Source organism: Peromyscus maniculatus, chromosome X, assembly GCF_049852395.1.
Source record: "Peromyscus maniculatus bairdii isolate BWxNUB_F1_BW_parent chromosome X, HU_Pman_BW_mat_3.1, whole genome shotgun sequence".
Lineage (NCBI taxonomy): Eukaryota > Metazoa > Chordata > Mammalia > Rodentia > Cricetidae > Peromyscus > Peromyscus maniculatus.
In genome coordinates, this window is record NC_134875.1 from 31,062,874 (window position 1) to 31,088,695 (window position 25,822).

Consider the following 25,822-nt stretch of genomic DNA (forward strand, 5'->3'; position numbering starts at 1 on the left):
TCCATTTGAGAATCAGACTTTCTTTAAAGCATGGATTTATCAAAAAACTGCACATATTTTAAAATTACTGCCAGTATTATTTCCCATGTTTTTTAAGCACAATTTTCTTGTCTTTAAGGGATTTCAAAGCACAAAGAGCTTTATGTTCTCTGATTTTTGCTCAAAACCTACTGAGAAATATGTAGTGGGTAGCCATTCCAGCTTGGATCTGGAAGTTCCAACCCCCATTGAGACTCTGGCAACTGTCACACCTACAAGGCGGGGCCAGGGGAGGCGCCTGGAGACCCAAGAGCTGGATGGGCCAGCACTCTCTCTGTGCCTTCTCTCTGTGGTGGGATGCTGAACGGTGAAGGTGGACTGTGCAGTGTTGCGGTAACGCCCGCGTTACCGATAACCATTCACCATGTCTGAGCGAAGGGCTGCGGATTAAAAAATAGACACAAGAGACAGCGGGTCATCCGTACGATTGGATGTCGAATGCCGTTTATTGAAAGAGGGAAGAAACCTTAAATACATACAGGCTTACAGCACAAATGGAGGAACCCCCGGAGCGCAGAAGTTCGCTACCAATGGTCTACATTCCAGACTCAATGTTCTACATTCTTGCATCTAAGTTGTTAACGCCCAATATGCAGGATACACAAACAAGGAACTTCCCTAAGCATTCAGAAGGGTGGATACTGGCAGGGAATCTGAATAGGGAGGACATCTTATCAAGTTCAGCAAGCAAGGCCGCAGCCACTCCCAGTCGGGGGCCAGGGCCCATGGCGCCCACAGTGCAGAGCTCCGGAGAACACTGCTGGACTGCGATACACCTTCCCCAGACCCTGTGACCTACCTATTACTTAATTTGTGAGTTACGCCATTAAATAAATATCCTTTTAACTACATGGAGTGGCCAAAATAATTTCTCCAATATCTGGCACTCACGTGGGGCAAACTCCAAAGGCCTGGGCGGCTCCCGCCCTCTCCTTCCTAGCTGGCAGGTACCTAAACCCGCCCGCAAAGTTCCATATAACCAGGGAACAACTACATGGTTCCATTCCCGAAAAAGGGAGCAGCTAGTCCGATCTCAATTCCCTAGCTTAGCCCCAGACCAGTGAAAGAGGCAGGGGAGTGCTAGCTCCAATTTCCGCCATTTCTGCCATCTCCGACTCCAGACAAGATCGCCAGCAGGCCCTGTTTTGGAGCTATACCAACGCCACCTGCTGGCTGAAAAGTGCTATTACACGCCCCCAAACCCACGAAAGGTAAGCATATTGTTTCAAGTAAAGGTACTTGATAATTTTACACCTTCAAATTGACTAACAAATTTTGAGTAATTCGTGTAATATGGCCGACAACATTACCTCACAAGAATTTAAAAACCTTTTTGCCTGTATGATGAATGGCATCTTCCTGGAAATATACGACATTCCTAAGGCATATCTGGGCTATACCATTTTGGCATTCATCATAATAATTCACACAGTGTTCAAACACTGGTTTAAGAACAAAGATGAGTCATTATTGGGACTGATACAGGCTTTAAATGATAGCAATGAAGGCTTACAGAAAAAGATTCTCTCTCTGGAATCTGCTTTAAAAGATAGCAATGAAGGCTTACAGAAAAAGATTCTCTCTCTGGAATCTGCTAACCAGGATTTACAAGCTTTCAAAGATAGCAATGAAGGTTTACAGAAAAGGATTCTCTCTCTGGAATCTGCTTTACAAAATAGCAATGAAGGCTTACAGAAAAAGATTCTCTCTCTAGAATCAAAAATAGATATACAAGGCAACCCTTTACTGGCGGGAAATGCCGCAGGCAGGCCCCCAAATCAAATGTAGTATGAACATTCCCAGCCAATGAGGAAGAAATTCCTCCCCAGGACAACTGAATAAACCAATGCCTAATGTAAAAATCGATACTGCAATGGGTAATAAAACACCTTTGATAGATGGATCACAGTTTACAAAGAACACTATAAAACAAATATTTTGGCAGACTTCCATAAATGAACAAAGACCAAATCTTAGAATTCGAATTAATGGCCTGGTTCTGGAGGGCCTGGTAGACACAGGTGCAGATGTGACTATAATTACACCAAAATCATGTCATCCAAATTGGCCTCTTCAAGAGGTAGATGTCCAACTGTTAGGGATTGGCACCCTATCTCAGATAAAACAGAGTTCAAGATGGGTTGAATGCATAGGGCCAGAAGGACAGAGAGGAAGGTTGAAGCCATATGTAGCAAATGTAGCAGTAAATCTTTGGGGCCGAGATCTGTTACAACAGTGGAATACCCAGATTAAAATTCCTACACTTTCAGAAAAGGAATACAGACCAATGCATGTTTCTAAGAATAATATCATGACATGCTATAAAAATCAGTCACCAACCATTCAGGCTGTTCACAAACAGAGCACGACTGTTGGTGACCTCTCAGAAGTACCAACTGCCTTACCTTTAAAATGGCTAATTACAGGTTTATTACCTGTCTGGGTTGGACAATGGCCTTTGACAAAAGAGAAGCTACAAACTTTAGAACAGCTGGTTCAAGAGCAGTTAAATGCTCAACACACTGAAGAATCTACCAGCCCTTGGAATTCTCCTGTATTTGTTATTAAAAAAAAATCTGGTAATTGGAGAATGCTGACAGATCTGAGAGCTATTAATAAAGTAATTCAGCCAATGGGCTCCATACAGACTGGGATGCCCTTGTCCTCTCTGCTACCCAAAGAATGGCCTATAATAGTTATTGACTTAAAAGACTGTTTCTTTACCATACCCTTACAAGAAAATGATAGAGAAAAAATTGCCTTCACAGTACCTAATCATAATAATTCTCAGCCAGTCAAGAGATATCAATGGAAGGTTCTCCCACAGGGAATGTTAAACAGCCCTACTTTGTGCAGAAACCATTAGAGATAATTTGTGTAAAGTTTCTACAATCCATAATTTATCACTATATGGATGATATCCTATTAGCTGATCCAAAGTTAGATACATTAGAAAGCATGTTTGATGAAGTAAAAAAAGTTTTGCCTCGCTGGGGACTGCAAATTGCTCCTGAAAAAATACAAAGAGGAGATTCTATTAATTACTTAGGATATAAGATAGAGCTACAAAAAATTAGACCCCAAAAGGTACAACTAAGAAGAGATAGATTGAAGACTCTTAATGATTTTCACAAGTTATTAGGAAGCATTTCCAACTTACTGGGTATCATGGGAATACCCAAAGATGGACTACAAAATTTGTCTAATACTCTAGAAGGGGACAAAGAATTAAATAGTCCAAGAGAATTATCAGCCGAAGCTGAGAAGGAATTGGCTCTAGTAGAAAAGACAATTCGAGAAGCACATGTGGATCGTGTGGATCCAGAACTTAAATGCATTCTTGTCATATTCCCCTCCAGACATTCCCCAACAGGTGTTTTGATGCAGAGGGAAGATATTATATTGGAATGGATATTCCTACCATATAAACCAAATAAGAAATTAAAGACTTATATAGAAAAGTTCTCTGATTTGATTCAAAAGGGTAAATTAAGACTTCGCCAGTTAACAGGAATGGACCCAGCAGAAATTGTAGTACCGTTAACTAATGAGGAAATTTCATCACTATGGAAAGATAATGAATACTGGCAGAGAGCCTGCAGTAACTTTTTGGGAGAGATTAACAACCACTATCCCAAAAGCAAGAGAATAGAATTCATAAAGAAGACTGATTCGGTCCTTCCTCACATTGTACGACAAAAGTCAATTTCTGGAGTACTCACATTCTATACTGATGTAAATAAATCAGGGAAAGCAGGTTATAAATCAGGAGACTTAAGTAAAGTGGTACAAAGTCCATATAGCTCTGTACAAAAGGCAGAACTGTATGCCATTCTTATGGTACTGATGGACTTCACAGAACCCCTCAATATAGTCACTGACTCTCAATATGAAGAGGGAGTTGTTTTACGTATTGAAACTGCTGAATTTATTCCTGATAATACAGAATTAACTTCATTATTCATACAATTGCAGGAAATCATCAGAAAAAGGGAACATCCTATATATATAAAACACATATCAGATTCCATACAGGTCTGCCAGGACCTTTAGCACAAGGTAATGATGAGATTGATCAGTTACTAATAGGTAATGTGCTAGAAGCTTCAGAATGTCATAAGAAACACCATGTAAATAGCAAAGGTTTGAAGAAGGATTTCTCCATCACTTGGCAACAGGCTAAGGATATTGTGAAAAAATGTCCTACTTGTTCCCTCTATAACCAAACTCCATTACCTGCAGGGAGTAATCCAAAAGGTATACAAAGAAATGAAATTTTTCAGATGGATGTGTTTCATTTTGCAGAATTTGGAAGATTAAAGTATGTACATCATACCATTGACACCTATTCAGGATTTCAATGGGCAACTCCTATGAGTCCTGAAAAGACTGATTTTGTGATTACACACCTATTAGAAGTTATGGCCATCATGGGAATACCTGTACAAATTAAGACAGACAATGCCCCAATAAAATGAGACAATTCTTTGCTTATTACAATATAAAGCATGTTACAGGTATACCACACAATCCCACAGGCCAAGCAGTCATAGAGAGATCCAATCGAACTTTAAAGGATATACTAAATAAACAGCAACAGGTAACAATGACTCCTAGAAATAGACTGCATAGTGCTTTATTAACCTTGAATTTTCTCAATGCTAATGAGAAAGGAACAACAGCTGCGGAGAGACATTGGACGACAGACAAAACTCCTGAGCTAAACCAACCAGTTTATTTTAAGGATGTGCTGACCTCAGAATGGAAACCTGGATATGTTCTACGTTGGGGAAGGGGTTTTGCCTTTGTTTCTGCAGGAGAAGAAAAGCTATGGATACCAACAAAATTAATAAAAATTCTATTTGAACAGGAAAAACCCCTTGATGAAGAAAAGTAAAAGATCATCCACCAATGTGACATCTCTACAAGTTGTAAGAAAAATTTAACAATCAAAGGGTGGGGTAGGGTTCTGTTTTTGTCTTTCCAGGATAATGGAAATACCCATCTTCCAAAACTCATAAGGCCTTGGATATCCGGATGTTTACAGCAGAAAGGAAGAATCTATTGGTACCAATCTACACATGGTAAAATCTCACTGTCTAACATCTATCTCTCTATCAATCTAGAAAAGTTGTGGTTCCAATTCAATTATAAGCCAAGCTGGCTTTGGAGATGGAATTGGCTCACTCCTTCTCTAAACCCAAGCATATTGCTAAAAGAAAAGTTTGAGAGATTCTTCAGTCCTGTATCAGAAGAGCCCTCTGGTGTGAGACAAAAGGAAACCAATAAAAAGGGAACATTGTCTTCTAAATTCTAATTCTCTCCATGCTTATTCTTGATTTCTCAGAATCCTTTCTTACAAGCTATGTCCTCTTTAAATCCAAACCTCCCATTTTTAATAACAAGTTTTTCCAATAGCAATCTCAGAAGTCTCCAGAAGGAAGATGGGGCCCCAACAATAACAACTCTACCCAATCCAGAATGATGCCATGGTAATCATCATCATACTACACTTCTTGCCAGAATTTCAGACAATCTTACCCATTACTCTAAAACTTGCTGCAGAACCTACAGTTAGTCTAACTGAGATTTAACTATCTGAGCTTTCTCACAGTACCCAACAGAGATAACATCACCCCCTAAATGGCAGGAAGCAATTCTAAGAAAACGACGCCCCTTCTCCCTTAGGTTTCATAATTCTCAGGGTTATGGATGATGGTTATAGGGTTGGGGGTGGAAGAAAATATTAGACTCGGTATTGTAAAAAAAGGGGGGGGGAAGAAATGGAATGGATAGGTATAAGATATGATGGTAAATCATTGTATATACTAGTAAACAAATTTAGTAAAATAGCAACCTTAGATAATTTGCACTGTAATTTGTACTGTTATAGATTCTTATATGTTGATACAAATGTAAACTATTTTTATACTCCTGTTTAAGATAATTTGTATATTGATACAAATACAGAACTATATTTGTTATAATGTACATATATTTCTACTCTTATTTGAAACATTTTTATATTGATACAAATGTAAATTTATATCTGTCATACTTTATATATGTTCTACTTCTGTTTAGGATATTTGGTATATTGATATATATTTAAGATTATTGTCATATTGCATATCGCACTATATATTCCTACCTCTGTTATAAATATCTTATGTATTGTCACAATTTTGAAGTCATTGTTCTTCACCATACATTTGCTTATAGACTGTTTACCTTGTTTATGTGAAGCCTTAGTCCTTAGGTTATTTCGGTAGATAAGACTTATAGATTTATAGTCGCCTATGCCTGTCATCTCTATAGTTATGTTAGTTAGGTTATTCAGATTTACAGATACATAGGTCAGATGGACAGGTAATCTTCAAACACTTCATAGACCTAGAGAATACGGCATTTAAATAACTTAGAATTCTGTTGACGTGAGACACAATTGCTCCTGGCTACACCAATTGATCCCGAGAGAATGTTGGGCTTCTAAGACATTTCCATTTGGAAGTTTGTCTTTTTGCCACAAAATGGCCTACTGGGCAAAGAACTGCCCTTGCCTTGATGGCTGACAGTACAAATGCAATGCTGTCCTTTCTGGACAAGCTGGACACAAGGAAAGTGACCACTGTACTCTGCCAAGACAAGGTAAGATGGTATTTCAGAAATCCTGCTTCTGAAAATGGTCTGTCAGATACTCTAGGCCTGTAGCCAATTTTAATGCACCAACAATGCTGAGAAACATTAGGTGACTGTCCAGGCTGCCAGCTGTCTTGGTCTACTCTTGCAAGATTCCCGAAAGTTGCTTGCATCCATCTACCATTTCTCAGGTACCATTATGTTCCTTCTCAGGTCTTTGATGGGATTGAAGACTAGCAGTTATAGTTACAACTTAGTATATATAATATCTTAGATAGAACATATTAAGTATTAGATTCAGGTTCTTTAGGATAGGACACCTTTGAATGATCTTTATAACATGCCATTTACCAATGCTCTATACTTCTCTGGATTTTAGTATGTGTTTCTTGCTTGATATTGTTTGCATTGGTTGTAGTTACATCTTATCTAGGTCATTATCCCTCATTATTTCTGGACAATATTTGATAACCATTCCTTTGTATATAGTCTTGTATTAGTTTAGAACCTTCTTATTTAGACAAAAAGGGGGAGATGTAGTGGGTAGCCATTCCAGCTTGGATCTGGAAGTTCCAACCCCCATTGATACTCTGGCAACTGTCACGCCTATGAGGTGGGGCCAGGGGAGGCACCTGGAGACCCGAGAGCTGGATGGGCCAGCGCTCTCTCTGTGGTGGGAAGCTGAACGGTGAAGGTGAACTGTGCAGAGGTCTGGAGAACACCACTGGGCTGTGATACACCTTCCCCAGACCCTGTGACCTACCTATTACTTAATTTGTGAGTTACGCCATTAAATAAATATCCTTTCAACTATGTGGAGTGGCCAAAATAATTTCTCCAATAGAAATATTTTCCACACCCCATACTTAACAACATGCTAGCTACAGATACTCCACAAAAAATGCTCTTATTAATGATGCCTCCTTTGATACTGGTTTTGCTAGAAGTTGAAGTACAATTAGAAATTATATATTAATGGTTGTAGTGGTTGTCAACTTGATTGAATTTAAAAATCAATATGTAAACAAATGTTTGTGCATGTCTGTGAGAGATTATCTATCTAGGTTAGGTTAATTTCTATGCAAAGAGAATTCTAAATTTGGTTTATGCCATTATACAGGCCAGAGTTCCAATCTAAATCAAAGGGAGAATGTTAGTTAAGCACAAGCATTTATCACATTTTGCTTCCTGTGTATAAGTGTACTATTGGCAGACAACTCCTGGTTCTACTTCCATGTCTTCTTTGCCAGGATGGACTGTATCCCTAGAACTGTTATCAAAAGTAGATCTTTAATTACATATTACTTTTATCAGGTATTTTGTCACAGCAATGAGAAAAGCAACTTATGTAAAACATTAACATACCCTTGTTTTGCTAAACCTGACCATGTGATTCTCAGGCCTTTAGAACTGGTTTTCAGCAGAATGTAGAGGAGTTTAAAACATTGGTGTACTAGCTATGGTTAATACTGTTGTGATAAACTATTGTACCCCAAATCAACTGGGGGGGCAAGTGTTTATTCTGCTTACACTTGCAGGTAGTACTCTGTCTTAGTTAAAGTTTTCTATTGCTATGAATAGACACCATGACCATGGCAACTCTTGCAAAGTAAAATATCTAATTGGGGCTAACTTACAATTCAGAAGTTTAGTCCGTTATTGTCATGATGGAGAGCACAGTGGCATGTAGGGAGAGATGGTGCTGGAGAGTAGCTGAGAGTTCTGTAGCCCAATCTTCAAGCAGCCAGAAGAGAGATTGAGCCACTGGGCCTGGGTTGAGCTTCTGAAGCCTCAAAGCCCACTTACAGTGACACACTTCCTCTAACAGGGCCACACCTACTCTAACAAGGTCACATACCCTAATCTTTTCAAATAAGACCACTCTCTATCAGCCTATGGGGGGCATTTTCATTCAAACTATCATCATTGAAGGAAGTTGTGATAGGAACTCAAATAGGGTAGAAATATAAAGGCGGGAGCTGATGTAGATAGAGACCAAGGAGGAATGTTACTTATTGACTTGCTCTCTATGGATTGCTCATCCTGCTTTTTTATAGAACCCAGGACCACTAGCCCATGGGTGGCACCACTCACGTTGGACTAGGCCAACCAACATTAATTGCTAATTAAGAAAATGACCTATAATTTTGCCTAAAGATCCATTTTATGGAGGCATTTTCTCAATTGAGGTTCCCTTCTCTCAGATGATTCTAGCTTGTGTCAAATTGACATTTAAAAATAGCCAGAACCCTTTCCTTATTAAAATCCTAGCATGGTGGAAGCTTATTGGGCTCTTGTGGTGGGAGCTTGGAAAATAGGAATGCTGAAAGAATACCATCAATGAAGCTCAACTCAAGAGGTAATTGGGCAGAATCAACAGCCTAAGTCACTTCGCAGTTTATCAGTTTAAAATCTCTCCTGGTCAGAAAAGGATTATAGATACACAATAAAACAAATTCAGACAGAATAAACCTCTAAACAGTTTACAATATATGTAAAAGATATGAAGGCTTGAGAAAGAGAAGAGAAAGGATATAGCTAGTCATAAAATAAAATAAAGTCTTAAAAATAAAATAATATATGAAAATATAATAAGCCACTTAAAGATGGAAATTACACGGAGAGTCTGGATTACATTGTCTTTGGGATTTTTAACTGCAGAGAGACATTTGATTGTAGGAGCTACTAAGGTAAACCAACATGTATATTTTAAAGGTATCTTGACTTCAAAGTTTATGTTTAAGGATATGTTAATTTGGAAAAGAGGTTCTGCTTTTCTTTCCATAGAAGATGGGAAGCTGTGGATTCCCTCCAGGTTAATATGGTTCCATCAAGGAAGACCCCCTGAGAGGTTTCCAGATAATTCAACATCCTGAACAACTTCAAGACAACTGGCTCAGACAATACAACCTCACAGACTACTCCAGTCAGGATTGACCATAATCCTAAAATTTTCTTTGTATCCCTATAAGATTACCAATGCGCCTAAACAGCAGGAAGTAGCCTAGAAAACTATACCCACATCCCCCCAAAATTGGATTATGGATGATTGTCTTTGTTTAGGGGTTGGTTACAAATTGTTATTGGTCATACTCAATCTCTTTCTAAAAGAAAAAAAGGGATATGATATTGAAATATATGATATAGATATGAAAGGATGAAAGTGTACATTATTGAATCTAAAGAGCAACAACTTGTTTGAAATATTTTACATTGCTATGGATTTTAGTTTATTGATACAAATTTTGTTATGCTGTATATATATTTCTACTCTTGTTTAAGGTATTATGTTTATGCAATTCATTTAAAATTGTAATGCATGATTAAGAAATACAAATTAATAGTCACCTATGATAATCAAACTTATAGTCATGTTAGTTATGTTTTCTAGGTATACATAGATACATTTCAATTAGGTAGGTAATCTTCAAACACTTCAAAGACCTACAAAATATGACATTTAAAATGTTTTAAGAATTTAAACTTGACTTAGAGACCGGCCCCCAGCTCCCAGCCTTCCCCCGACTTCCCTTCTGGACCAGAGGTGAGTACCTGGGTCCAACCCAGACCCCATCCCTGGGCACCAGCCACTCCGGGAAGACCTACCCAACTTGGCACCAGGTTCTGGCCACCGGGCAGCTTCCCTTCTAGCCCCACCAGGAGGGATCCCCTTTTCCAAGCCCCCCGGCAACCCCTGCAATCTCCGCGCCCTGCCCCCACGCCCATCTGCCCGAGACCACAGCTACTTCCTGAGACTTAGAGACCGGCCCCCAGCTCCCAGCCTGCCCCCGACTTCCCTTCTGGTCCAGAGAGCCTGCCCCGGACTTCCCTTCTGGACCAGAGAGTTGGACAAGAGAACTCCCTTTTGGACAAGAGAGAGAGTCTTCCTGAATCTGTCAGCTCTTTCTGAAACAAGTACACTGATAAGACCAAGAAGGAACCACAAGGAGATGGGCAGACGTCAAGGCAGAAGTACATACAACAAAATGAAGACCAATACAGCATCACCAGAACCTAGCCCGCCTCCAACATCTAGACCTGAACACCAAAAATTGGAAGAAGCAGAAGAAAGTAGCCTTATGAGTAACTTCATGAAGAAGGTAGAGGCTTGTGTAGAGGAAAAGACAAGAAAATTGGAAGAACGCTGTAAACAACTAGAGGAAAGGGCAAAAAAATTAGAAGAAAACAATAAAGCCCTCCAAGAAAACAATAAAGCCCTCCAAGAAAACAATAAAGCCCTCCAAGAAAACAATAAAGTCCTGGAAGAAAACAATAAAGTCCTGCAAGAAAACAATAAAGCACTGAAAGAAAATCATGAAAAAGTAATGAAACAAACAAAGGAAACAGTCCAAGAACTGAAAAGGGAAATTGAAAAAATAAAGAAGACACAAACAGAGGGAATGCTGGAAATAGAAAACCTGAGTAAAAGATCGGGAACTTCAGATGCAAGTATAACCAACAGAATGCAAGAGATGGAAGAGAGGATTTCTGGCATTGAAGACACAGTAGAAGAAATAGTTTCATCAGTCGAAGGAAACACTAAAGCCAACAAAGTCATGAACCAAAATGTCCAAGAAATTTGGGACACCATGAAAAGACCAAACCTACGAATTATAGGGATAGAAGAAGGTGAAGAATACCAACTCAAAGGCACAGAAAATATATTCAACAAAATTATAGAAGAAAACTTTCCCAACTTAAAGAAGGAAATGCCTATGAAGATACAAGAAGCCTATAGAACACCAAACAGACTAGACCCCCCAAAAAAGTCCCCTCGACACATAATAATTAAACAACTAAATGTACAGAATAAAGAAAGAATATTAAGAGCAGCCAAGGAAAAAGGCCAAGTGACCTATAAAGGTAAACCCATCAGAATAACACCCGACTTCTCAATGGAGACTTTGAAAGCCAGAAGGACCTGGACAGATGTAATGCAGACACTAAGAGACCATGGATGTCAGCCCAGACTAATATACCCAGCAAAACTTTCAATCATCATAGACGGAAGGAACAAGACATTTGAAGACAAAGCCAGATTTAAACAATACCTATCCACAAACCCAGCCCTACAGAAAGCACTAGAAGGAAAATTCCAACCGAGGGAAGTCAGATACACACTTGAAAACACAGGCAATAGATAAAGCCACAACAGTAAACCCCAAAGAAGAGAAGTACACACACACTACCACCAAAAATAACAGGGATGAAGAATCACTGGTCATTAATATCCCTTAATATCAACGGACTTAATTCACCTATAAAAAGACATAGACTTACAGAATGGATACGAAAGCAGGACCCATCTTTCTGCTGCATACAAGAAACACATCTCAAATTCAAAGACAGACACTACCTAAGAATAAAAGGCTGGGAAAAGACTTTTCAATCAAATGGTCTTAAGAAACAAGCAGGGGTAGCCATCCTGATATCCAACAAAATAGACTTCAAACTAAAATCAATCAAAAGAGATCAAGAAGGACATTACATCCTCGTCACAGGAAAGATCGACCAAGATGAAGTTTCAATTCTGAACATATATGCCCCAAACACAAGGGCACCCACATATGTAAAAGAAACATTACTAAAGCTTAAACCACATATAAAACCCCACACATTAATAGTGGGAGATCTCAACACCCCACTTTCACCACTGGACAGATCTCCCAAATCGAAACTTAACAGAGAAATAAAGGACTTAACTGATGTCATGACCCAATTGGACCTAATAGATATCTACAGAACATTCCATCCTAACAAGAAAGAATATACTTTCTTCTCAGCACCCCATGGATCTTTCTCTAAAATCGACCACATACTTGGCCACAAAGCAAATCTCAACAGATACAAAACAATCAGAATAACCTCCTGTGTTCTATCAGACCACCATGGTTTAAAGCTAGATTTCAACAACAACAAAAACCACAGAAAACCTACAATCTCATGGAAACTGAATAATGCTCAACTGAATCACCAATGGGTTAAGGAAGAAATAAAGAAAGAAATTAAAGACTTCCTAGAGATCAATGAAAATGAAGACACCACATACCCAAACTTATGGGACACTATGAAAGCAGTGTTAAGAGGGAAATTCATAGCACTAAATGCCCACATAAAGAAGTTGGAGAAATCCCACACTAGTGAATTAACAGCACATCTGAAAGCTATAGAACAAGAAGAAGCAAAGTCTCCCATGAAGAATAGATGCCAGGAAATTATCAAAGTGAGAGGTGAAATTAATAAATTAGAAACTAAGAGAATAATACAAAAAATTAATGAAACAAAGAGTTGGTTCTTTGAGAAAATCAACAAGATAGACAAGCCCTTATCCAAACTAACCAAAAGGCAGAGAGAGAGAATCCAAATCAACAAAATCAGAAATGAAAAGGGGGACATAACAACAGACATTGAGGAAATCCAGAGAATTATAAGGTCATATTTCAAAAACCTCTACTCCACAAAACTGGAAAATCTAAAAGAAATGGATATTTTTCTGGATAGATACCACATACCTAAGTTAAATCAAGACCAGATAAACTATTTAAATAGTCCAATAACCCCTAAGGAAATAGAAACAGTCATTAAAGGTCTCCCAAGCAAAAAAAGCCCAGGACCAGATGGTTTCAGCACAGAATTCTACCAGATCTTCAAAGAAGAGTTAACACCAATACTCTCTAAATTGTTCCACATAATAGAAACAGAAGGAACATTACCAAACTCCTTCTATGAGGCTACAATTACCCTGATTCCTAAACCAGACAAGGATGTAACAAAGAAAGAGAACTACAGACCAATCTCCCTCATGAACATTGATGCAAAAATACTCAATAAAATACTGGCAAACAGACTCTAAGAACACATCAGAACAATTATCCACCATGATCAAGTAGGCTTCATCCCAGGGATGCAAGGGTGGTTCAACATACGAAAGTCCATCAATGTAATACACCATATAAACAAACTCAAAGAAAAAAAAAACCACATGATCATCTCACTAGATGCAGAAAAGGCATTTGACAAAATCCAACACCCCTTCATGATAAAAGTCTTGGAGCTATCAGGAATACAGGGAACATACCTAAACATAATAAAGGCAATATATAGCAAACAAACAGCCAACATCAAATTAAATGGAGAGAAACTCAAAGCAATTCCACTAAAATCAGGAACGAGACAAGGCTGTCCACTCTCCCCATACTTATTCAATATAGTACTTGAAGTTCTAGCCAGAACAATAAGACAACATAAGGAGATTAAGGGGATTCAAATTGGAAAGGAAGAAGTCAAGCTTTCCCTATTTGCAGACGACATGATAGTATACTTGAGTGACCCCAAAGATTCCACCCAGGAATTGATAAAGCTTATAAACACCTTCAGCAACATAGCAGGATACATGATCAACTCAAAAAAATCAGTAGCCCTCCTATATACAATGGACAAATGCTGTGGGATGTATGTCCTGTGGGAGCCCATTCTCAGGTTCTTTGTGGCGTTACCCAGCAGGTCCGTATAGAGGATGATTAGGACCATGGGCCTGAGTGCAGGTGTTTGAGATGGTCTGCACTTGGCTGTGCTGGGGGATGGTCTGTATGTCAAGTTGCTCTGATTGGTTAATAAATAAAACCTGATCCGCCGTGGCTAGGCAGGATAAAAGGACAGAAAGGCAGAAGGAGACGCTGCAGCCGCCGCCATGACCAGAGACGCTGCAGCCGCCGCAATGACCAGAGAGGCTGCAGCCGCTGCCATGACCAGCAGCATGTGAAGACGCCAGTAAGCCACCAGCCACATGGCAAGGTATAGATGTATGGAAATGGATCAATTTAAGATAAAAGCACAGTTAGCAAGATAAGGACAGTTGGCAAGAGGCCTGCCATGGCCATACAGTTTGAAAGCAATATAAGTGTCTGTGTTTACTTGGTTGGGTCTGAGCGGCTGTGGGACTGGCGGGTGACAGAGATTTGTCCTGACTGTGGGCAAGGTGGAAAAATCAAGCTACAGACAAAGAAGCTGAGAAGGCAATTAGAGATACATCACCCTTTACAATAGCCAAAAATGACATAAAATACCTTGGGGTAACACTAACCAAGCAAGTGAAGGACCTATATGACAAGAACTTTAAGTCCCTGAAAAAAGAAATTGAAGAAGATCTCAGAAAATGGAAAGATCTCCCATGCTCATGGATAGGCAGGGTTAACATAGTAAAAATGGCAGTCTTACCAAAAGCAATTTACAGATTCAATGCAATCCCCATCAAAATACCAACACAATTCTTCACAGACCTGAAAAGAACAATACTCAACTTCATATGGAAAAACAAAAAACCCAGGATAGCTAAAAGAAACCTGTACAATAAAACAACTTCTGGAGGCATCACAATCCCCGACTTCAAGCTCTACTATAGAGCTACAGTAATAAAAACAGCCTGGTATTGGCATAAAAACTGACATGTGGACCAATGGAATCGAATTGAAGACCCTGACATTAACCCACACACCTATGGACATATAATTTTTGACAAAGAAGCCAAAAGTGTACAATGGAAAAAAGAAAGCATCTTCAACAAATGGTGCTGGCATAACTGGATATCAGCGTGTAGAAGGCTGCAAATAGATCCATATCTGTCACCGTGCACAAAACTTAAGTCCAAGTGGATCAAAGACCTCAACATAAATCCAGCTACTCTGAACCTGCTAGAAGAGAAAGTAGGAAATAGTCTTGAACGCCTTGGCATAGGAGATCACTTCCTAAATATAACACCAGTAGCGCAGACACTGAGACAAACAATCAATCAATGGGACCTCTTGAAACTGAGAAGCTTTTGTAGAGCAAAGGATATGGTCAACAAGGCAAAGCGACAGCCTACAGAATGGGAAAAGATCTTCACCAACCCCACATCGGACAGAGGACTGATATCCAGGATATATAAGGAACTCAAGAAATTAGACATCAAAAGGACCAACAGTCCAATTGAGAAATGGGCTTTAGAACTAAACAGAGAATTCTCAACAGAGGAATCCCAAATGGCTGAAAGACATTTAAGGAATTGCTCAACTTCCCTAATCATCAGGGAAATGCAAATCAAGACAACTATGAGATACCACCTTATGCCTGTCAGAGTGGCTAAGATCAAAAACACTGAAGACACTTTATGCTGGAAAGGATGTGGAACTAGGGGAACTCTCCTCCACTGCTGGTGGGAATGCAAGCTTGTACAACCGCTTTGGAAATCAATATGGCGCTTTCTTAGAAAATTGGGAATCAATCTCCCCCAAGATCCAGCTATACCACTCCTGGGCATATACCCAAGAAATGCTCAATCATACCACAAGAGCACTTCCTCAGCTCTGTTCATATCAGCATTGTTTGTAATAGCCAAAACCTGGAAACAACCTAGATGCCCTTCAACTGAAGAATGGATAAATAAATTGTGGCACATATACACAATGGAATACTACTCAGCAGAGAAAAACAATGACATCATGAGGTTTGCAGGCAAATGGATGGATCTAGAAAAAATCATCCTGAGTGAGGTAACCCAGACTCAGAAAGACAAATATGGTATGTACTCACTCATAGGAAGAGGCTAGATGTGGAACAAGGATGACTGGACTGCTACTCACATCACCAGTGAGGCTACCTGGAAAACGGGACCCCAAAAAAAGACACGGAGAAATGGACGAGATCTACATGAACAGCCTGGTCATGAGTGGGAACAATGAAGGGCGACAGTCGAGGGAAAGAGAGTGGGAGATCCTAGCTGGATCAAGAAAAGAGAGGGAGAACAAGGAATAGGAGACCATGGTAAATGAAGACCACATGAGAAGGTGAGAAGGGGAGGAAGCAGAGAGCTAGGGAGGCCCACGGAGATCCACAAAGATACCCCCTCAAAAGACTGCTGGCAATGGTCGAGAGACGGCAGGTACTGACCTACTCTGGTGATGGGATGGCCAGACACCCAGATAGTGGTGCCATAAACCCCATCGAAGGACTGAAGAATCTGAAGGCAGACATCCACGGCTGGGCCCCTGGTGGAGCACTGGGGTCTAATTAGTGAGAAAGAAGAGGGTTTATATGAGCGAGAATTGTTGAAGCCAAGGTTGGATAAAGCACAGGGACAAATAACCAAATGAATGGAAGCACAGGATCTATGAACCAAAGGCTGAGGGGCCCCCAACTGGATCAGGCCCCCTGAACGGGTGAGACAGTCATTTGGCTTGATCTGTTTGGGAGGCAGCTGTGCGTTGGTGCCAGGTCCTGGGCTCGTTGCATGAGTTGGCTGTTTGAATCCTGGGACTTATGCAGGGACACTCTGCTCGGTCTGGGAGGGGGGAATGGACCTGGCTGGACTGAGTCTACCAGGTCAACCCCGGTCCTCGGGGGAGACCTTGATCTGGAGGAGGTGGGGATGGGGGTGGGCTGGGGGGAGGGGTGGGCGAGAGGGGGAGAACAGGGGAATCTGTGGCTATTATGTTGAACTGAATGGTGTTGTAAAATAATAATAATAAAAAAAATCCAAAAAAAAAATTGAAACATGAAAAAAAAAGAAGAATTTAAACTTTTCTGGACAGTGAGACACATCTGCTCCTGACAGCACCAATTACTTCAAAAAGGGTGATGGGTATAGATGAAACTCATTATGGAGTTTGCTTTTTTTGTGGCAAAAGTTAACCACTGGGCAAAAAAGTACCCTTGCCTCAGCTGCTTGACAAGATGCTGTATAAACTGGACATGAGGAAACCATAGGAAGGTGACCACTGAACTTTGCTTGACAAAATGGTCCTTCAGGATCCTGCTTTGCAGAAGATAATGCCAGACATTCTACAGGATATGAAGAGAAGCTACTGATAAATTTTGCCAGAATGATCAGAACAGTTCTTAATATTTTCCTGCTTCACTGAAAGCTATGCCAGAGACTCTAGGCCTGTAGGCTGAAGGTAGATGCCCCAACATTACAGAAGAACTTTGGATAACTGTCCCGGAAGCCAAATGTCTCTGTCATTTCTAGAATCTTGGAAGTTGCTTACAATGCACTCCTTGTTTACTTAGGTAATATTATATCCTTCTGGGATCTTTGATGGATTTGAAGACTAGATAGTTATAATTATAGTTTCCTTAGTTATGATAAAAGATAAATTAGTTATAAGACTTTACACTCACAAAAATAGAATAGATGATAGAGTATTTTCTTTAATTTTGCCAAATACAAATAGACTAGATATTGTAACCATAATTATTGCTTGATAACTGTTTTGTTATACATAATTTTACTATGTTAAAGTTAAAACTTTCCTTTTTGATCAGAAAAAGGGGAAGTGTGGTGATGTTTTTATTCATGCACCCCCAATAAAGATTTTCTGAGGATTAGAGGAAAAAGCCAGTCACTATACTAAAGATAGAAGTCAGACAATGGTACCACATGCCTTTAATCCTAGCATTTGGGAGGCAGAGATTCATCCAGATCTCTGTGAGTTCAAGGCCACACAGGGAACAGGGCTATGTGTGGTAGCACACACCTTTAATCCTAGCATGAACCATAGAGGTCTGGAGGTCTGTATAGACAGACAGGAAGTGATGTAACTGGGCAGATAGAGGAAGTAAGGGGACCAAACAGAAAGGCATATAGGCACGGGTATACAGAAAGTAGGTCTCTCTGGATGCTGAGGAGTTGGTGAGGTGAGGTTAGCTCTGACTTGTCCTGTTCCTCTGATCTCTTGGCTTTCACCCCAATATCTGGCTCTGTTTTGTTTTTGTTTTTGTTTTTTTTTATTAATAAGACCATCTAGCAATTTGTCTTCTAGGGAAGTGCTGTGGGATGTCTTTCTGTATGCTGTGAATATGTGTGGTTCCCATTGCATGATAAATAAAGCTGTTTTGATCTGTGGCAAGAAAGCTTACAGCCAGGCAGGAAATCTAAGCAGAGATACAGAGAGAAGAAGGTCAAAGTCAGGAGATATGTGAGCCCACTGCCAACGAAGCAGCAAGATGCCAGCAAACTGGTAATGTCAAGGCCACATGGCAACATATACTTTAGTAGAAATGGGTTAATTAATTTAAGATGAGTTATCTAGCCAGAAGCTGAAGCCTAGGACATACAGTTTGTAATTAATATAAGCCTCTGAGTGATTATTTTATAAGCATCTGTACCATGGGTGGGAGAGATTTGTCTGGACAGCAGAGCTGGACCAGAGTGAGAAACACTCCCCTATAGTAGAGTTGGCTGAAGAAAGAGGCTGCATGTATTATAGGCATCAGAGCTACAGCGATGGTGTTACCTAAGCTCTTTGCAACCAGATGATTCTATTATTGCTCTGAGGTACTGAACATACAGTTACAAGATTTCATGTTTTCCACACTGTGCTTTGGTCTTGATTTAGTCAAATATTTCCTTGTTCTGGCCTGATTCTTCTTCTTTGGAATAGTAAAGTTACTTGCATTATTGTATAGTAGATGTATGTAACTAGCTTTTTGAAGTTATAGTAGATCACAGTGAGGAGATCACCCAAGTCTCAGAAGCTGCTCTATACATACACATTTAACAGTGTCAGACTGTTAAAGACTATGGGAATTTTTAAAATTGGAGTGAATATGTTTTGCACTATGATATGACAATAAAACTCTGGGTATAAGGGGTGTTAAAATGTTTTGTCTTAAAGATGATTATATTTTCTGTGTCAAGTTGATAGGTGGTGACATTGTCATGATTAATCTCAGTAGTTAATGTAACAATATCTAGAATCACCTAGGTGGTGGGTCTTTGGGCATGACTGAGGTAGGATTATTATGATTAGATTAATTTATATGGGAACAACAGCCCAGTGTGGGTAGTACCATGTCATAAGTTGTGGTCCATACTGAAAACAAGAAAGTGAGAAGATCAGCTTAACATGAATAGTAGTATATAGAGAGAATGAAGTCCTCTTGCTCATAGATAGCACTAGAGAAAACAGGAAAAATAAACATGCATGCTTTTCTCTTCAATGGAAGGGGTATATACCTGTTTCTGCCTGGAAAGCTGGGAATGAATGTAGTTAATAACTTTGTGATCTTTGCTACTCACAGGGCTAGGCCTCACCTGAACCGCCTAGCCTGTTCTGTTTGTCTCAGACTCTTCCCAGACTCCTGATTACTGTTTCTCAGTCAACAGAACCCATTCTTAAAGAAAAAGTCATAAGAACTTTGAAATAGACATGTACATTGCAAAGGAGTTTTGATGTAGTCACTCCTTAAGCTTTATTGTGATAATAGTCACAAGAAACTTTTTTCTGATGTTGTTTCATTTTGAAATATGTCAAAAAATAAACTGCTCAGGGCAGACTCTAGAATTTGAACCAAGACCAGTTAACAAGGTCATGTTGAACTGGATTTCCTTCTTGCCTCATGAGGATTATTACTTTGCCAGTGGTGGTGTTTGCAGGGATGCCCTTCCCCAACACACACACACACACACACACACACACACACACACACACACAGAGAGAGAGAGAGAGAGAGAGAGACAGAGACAGAGACAGAGACAGAGACAGAACCATTTCATGAGTTATAGTCACAGACTGTAAAAAGAAAATAGAAAAAGGAAGAAAACAAGCTGTGTGAAAGACGAGTCACTTGCTGTTTGGGTCACCATGCCTTCCCAGATATATGTGCTGGAACTGTAGTCTCCTTAGGTTGCTTTGATCAGTTTTTCTTAATCACAGCAATGAGACAAATAGCTAATGTTAAAGGTGGAAATGTAAATGAGAGTTTTAAAGCAATGCTCCCCCTGCCTAGACTGTGGTAGAAGATATTTAGGTGACATGAAAAAGTAAAGAAATGAGTAGGAGGGTAGAATAGGGGAGAATGTTGTTCATTTTCTCTATTTTTACCCAGCACAGAATTTTACCTCATTTTTTTCTGAAGCTGCCAAAACTCTCCAACTTGTTTCTGCTCTCTTCTCCCTTACTATCTATCCCTGTCATCTTTCTAAGTGCCTTCAGAGCAACAGTTCCAATTCCTCCCCTGCTGGCAATGATCATTGCCAGAACTAATTCTTCTTCATCTTCCTCTACCACAATTTCTACCCTCCAATCTCCATTTAAATTCTTCAAACCATTATCATATTTAAAAACAATAAAATATGTGCATATGTGAAAATTCAGGAGACATAAATGTGCAAGGTATGACAGTATCTACAGCATTGCTTGTTTGTTTCCCATTAGACCCTCTCCTTTTCCTCATACTCTTGCCTTAGATGTTAGACATATCTCTGAGAAAACTTAAATTTTTAATCTGACAGGATCATTTTCACTGTTTCTCATCTCATTATACTTATTGGAAGAAGGTAAGTAAATGTTTCCTTTGTGTGGAGTGAGAGCTATGCTATCAGCTTACATTTAGCTTTCCATAGTTTTGAAACTATTGAAAGAATGATTATGGAAGTGGAATAGCTTGAGAGAACAGGACAAAAAGATAAATTACTGATCATGATACTTAATATACCCAATACTCCATGCCAAAAACCTAGGAAAAGGCAAGTCTAAGAGATGAATGGCTATTTGACACATATAGGGATGACATCAAGGAAGTCCAGTATTAGCAGGCACTCCCATCTTCCTCTGGCCCAGAAGCAGCAGAGTTTCCCACCTCCAAGTTACTATGATTTGGACAGTGAGACATCAGGGAAAATAGTTGTCAATTATATTTAAGCATCACAACTCCTCTGATTCTTATGTTACCAAGATAAAGAAGGACTCTCTAATAGTGAGTAAGATTTAAACTAAGCAACTATGAATACCATTTATTAGTAGTTAGCATCAGAAGAGTACTTGACAGTAGATCTTAGTAAACTTTGTGGAATCTTTCAGGGAACTCAGGGATACCATCATTTTAGACTTGGAAATATAAACTCCCATGACCAACTTCTTTCTGACTTGAACTTGCCTGGAAGCCTTTGTCTTGTGGGAGCTAAGAATCTGCAGATGGGACCCAGGAATAATAGTTCTCCACACACCAGTTCTATTTTTCATTCAGTCAATCCTGACCAGAGAGGCACCATCCATGTACAGTACCATGGTGGTCCTATGATGCTTTTCATCCACTGCTAAGAGGAGGTAGATTTAAGACAGGGGCAGTCAGGAAACGAGGGCCAGAGTGTATGTCTAAGTACTTTCTTCAGGACAACCCATGCAAACAGGCAAATGAGTAGCCAGGAAAGTATCTATGACTCAAGAGAGGAGAAATGGGCAGAGAGCCAGAAAAGCCCTATCTGCATTTTCATGAGGCTATGTTTCTGATCATGTCCCTGATCATTTGCCCACTTGGGACCAAGAAAAGGAACAGTTAGGTTATGTAAGTCCATTCATTAAAGATGCCTAAATTTTGCCCCAAGAAATGACTGCAAATATGAATCTGGGCTTTTTTCTATGCAAGAAATAGATGGCAGTCTATTTTTCTAAATAATGCTCTCACCTGTCATCTAAGTAGCTCACCAAAAATTATCTTGATGTACTTACCAGAAAATACCATAAAGTTCCACTTCCTAGCAAACACTAAATGATAGAAAGTGTTTCATGAATTGCATGAAAATTATCAAATTTGCTATTAGTAGTATATCTCTGCCACCCATTCCAAGTTAATTCCTTGTCCTAGAAAAATTATTTCATTCTCCAGTACCCCACCCCAATAAGTACCAATGAATTTCCTCTTTCCCAATTGATCATGCTTCTGGACTCAAGTCAATGTGAGTCACATTCCATTATAGTGAAGGTTTTTTTGTTTGTTTGCTTGTTCTCTTAGGGATTATTCTAATGGACTATGTTCACCTTCGTCAGCAACACCAACTTTAGTGGGGCTGAGACCCATTAAACAGGACCTTCCCATTAAATATAGAATGCAAGGATAAGTACAGCAACAGTTTCAAATAACTCCATTTTCAAGGACAAGTGGTGTTACAAATGTTGTTTTTAATTGTAATATCATGTGGCTGCTTCCAATTAAATGTATGCTTTTAGGAGAAGGAAATTAAGAAGAGAAAAAGGAATGAATAGTTTATTAAAAAGCTTCATAACTTGAGCTTCTCAGGGATGTCATACAATTGGGAACAGCCGTACCAACTCCACCATCTGCAAAATAGGGATAAAATGATTAGAAATTCACAATTTAAAAAGTGGATGTGACACTTCAAAATAGTTCTTCTTAGTTCAAGTAAGTTAATAAAGTAAGAACATAAACTTTGGCATTTTTGCATGTATGTGTGCCTTCCCACAATGAGGAAAAGTAGTTCATTTGGAAAATAGGAAAATGGGCTTTTGATTTTTTCTATATACATTTCTGTATTTAATTTTTCTGTGACGTTACTGTTGGAGCGGAAAAGGGGATGAACCTTAAGAAATTGGTTTTCTTTTCGGAGTGTTTCCATTACTTACCTTCCTGAAATCAATAAGTTGGTTTGGGGTCAAAATATTTCCTCTGAAATTGAGCACCTGCTTTTGCACATTTATAGCAGCCTCTGGACCATGACCGATTCACAGCTTTACATGATGGGCACACCCAATTCATTTGGCTACGGTGTGAGAAGGCTTTCTCCTGTTTGGCTTCAGAGAATTTTGCCCTTTGAGGTGGCTTGGATTCGAAGGCCCCTTGAGGTGGCTTGGATTCGAAGGCCTTTACCCGTTGAGGTGGCTTGGATTCAAAGGCCTTTACCCCTTGAGGTAGCTTGGATTCGAAGGCCTTTACCCCTTGAGGTGACTTGGATTCGAAGGCCTTTACCCCTTGAGGTGACTTGGATTCAAAGGCTTTTACCCCTTGAGGTGACTTAGATTCAAAGGCCTTTAGTCCTTGAGGTGGCTTGAATTCGAAGGCTTTTACCCCTTGAGATGACTTGGATTCTAAGGCCTTTATCCCTTGAGGTGGCTTGGATTCGAAGGTCTTTAGCTCTTGAGGTGACTTGGATTCAAAGGCCATTACCCCTTGAGGTGGCTTGAATTCGAAGGCCTTTACCCCTTGAGGTGGCTTGGATTCGAAGGCCTTCAGCCCTTGAGGTGGCTTGGATTCAAAGGCCTTTACCCCTTGAGGTGGCTTGGATTCAAAGGCCTTTACCCCTTGAGGTGGCTTGGATTCAAAGGCCTTTATCCATTGAGGTGGTTTGGATTCAAAGGCCTTTGCCTCTTGAGGTGGCTTGCTCTTTTGCTTTGGAGGCAGGTGTTTTGGAGGACATTTATTCACACAATAACTTTTACTTTTTCCTAGAGGGCTTGCTTGGAATCTGTTTGGCTCTTCCTTCTGGTTCTGGCTCTTGCCAGCCACCTGTGGCATCACCTGATCTTTCCTCTCACTAGGGCTTCCACCAGTAGCCTGGGGTATTATCTGCTGAAAAGTGATCATGTCCTCCTGTTTGCAATTTCTGTTATCTTCCCCCAGGGCAGCTGTCTCGTGGGATATCTTTGGATCTTCTTTCTGTTTATAGCTAAGGCTGCTTTCCAGGCCAGGCCTCCTCAGGAGAATCCCTGGATATTTTTTCAGGATGGGGCTAGTTTTATTCACCTGGATAGCTGTTTCCTGGGGAGATACTGAATCTTCTTTGGTGTTATGGTTGATGCTATCTCTTGGGCCAACCACCTTCCTGGGAATCCCTGGATATTTCTTCTGGGTGCAGCTGGGATTGTTCTCCTGGGAAGACATCCCTTGGGGCATTACTGATTCTTCCTTTATGCTGTGGTTACTGTCCACCTCCAGTGCAGCTGTTACCTGGTCCTTCCCTGGATCTTTCTTCTCAGTGGCAGCCATCACCTGGGGTATGACATGACTTTCCTTGTGGTTGTTGCTGCTGTCCCCATGGGGAGGTGTTCCTTGGGGTTTCTGTGGACCTTCTTCTTCACTGTGGCTTACACTGTCTCCCAGGTGACTTACATGCTGGAGGAACTCAGAACATTCATTCTGCCTGTGGCAGACTTGGTCCCAAGCAGAAGTCATTGTTTCCTGGGATCCCAACGTAACCCACAAGCCAGGTGGGCAGATTGCTGCAGGAGCCATCTGAGGTATAACTGCAGTCATGGCTGCTGTTGTTGCTCCCGATTCCATCACTACTGGACATGGTACAGGTGTTGAATATGGTAATCCCAAGGGAAGTTGCGAACTGAGCGGTAGTGGATGTGGCACAGGCATTCGAAGAAAGGGATGCACTGCTTGTACCCAAGGACCTGGAAGTCCTGGCAAATAAGACAAGATTGGTGAGATTGGCATCTGGCCTGCCAAATTGGCTATGCTCTGGGCCTCTCTGGATCCTATCTCTTCCTCAAGGGACCACACTGCTGCCCTACACTGTCGCATTCTAGGTTCAGGTACATCAGCCAATGCAGATCTCTCTGCTTGGAGCAGCCTCCCTCGAAGTACTTCACGCTCGTCCATTGCCTCTTGTAGGGCAGTCTGTGTAGAAACAAGTTGAGCTGCTGCCTGGTCCCTCTCCTCTCGCAACCGCTGTAGTTCAGAGGCTAGAGTCCAGGAAGCTGTCTCACGCTCTCCCACCTGGTCCTGTAACCTCCCAACTCTACGTGTCTGCTGCTCACGCTGCCTGGCAGCCACTCTCACACTCAAAGCCAAAGCGCTCCAGGTACAAGCCCTCTTGAGGGAGCGTGGCACTTTGGGGTCAACAAGAATGGTATGAAGCTGGTCTTCTATCTCATTCCAAGACCGAGAGCGGAAGGTCATATAGAATTCTGGACCCCCTCCATTCATAAGGACTTCATTGTTAATGAATCTGATTACTTCAATATGGCGGAAGCCACTGGAATGGTCCCCAAATTCAACTGCCATGGCTGTTGTAGCTTAGTCAAGTAATACTCTCATAGGCCTCCACTAAGGTCACTAACACAGCTGCCACAGAGGTGACCAAATTGTTACCCCCAACCCCTCCAGCCTCAGTCCTACTTGAGTCCTTGTCGAATCCTTGTTTCCTCCTCTACTTCTGTCCTCCTCTCTTTCCTTCTCCAGACAAAAGACAAGCTGATCCTCTCACCAAGCCCTCCATCCTCAACTGTGACTTTGGGGGTAGTTAACCTCACAGGACGAGTCACAAAGGGAAACAATTGAGTCATGCCACAAGGCATGCTGGGAACATCTGTATTCATCCTTAAACTTCCTAAAAGAAGCGCAGCAAAGTAGATACTGGGTA

At 40.5% G+C, this 25,822-nt stretch overlaps 1 protein-coding gene across 1 annotated transcript; it reads right to left on the bottom strand.

The window, feature by feature from the left end:
* Positions 1–22,596: 22,596 nt before the first annotated feature.
* On the bottom strand, positions 22,597–25,572 carry LOC102903615 (testis-expressed protein 13C-1). Its single transcript, XM_042269403.1, has 2 exons — positions 23,079–25,572; positions 22,597–22,775 (listed from the first exon to the last, which is right to left on the bottom strand). Exon 1 carries the CDS (start codon positions 25,462–25,464, stop codon positions 23,089–23,091), a length of 2,376 nt encoding a protein of 791 aa, XP_042125337.1. The 5' UTR covers positions 25,465–25,572; the 3' UTR covers positions 22,597–22,775; positions 23,079–23,088.
* Between the last annotated feature and the right edge of the window lie 250 nt (positions 25,573–25,822).

What these genes read in the sequence shown, in the direction of transcription:
- LOC102903615 (XM_042269403.1), bottom strand. Translation starts at nt 25,464, where the DNA reads ATGGCAGTTGAATTTGGGGACCATTCCAGTGGCTTCCGCCATATTGAA.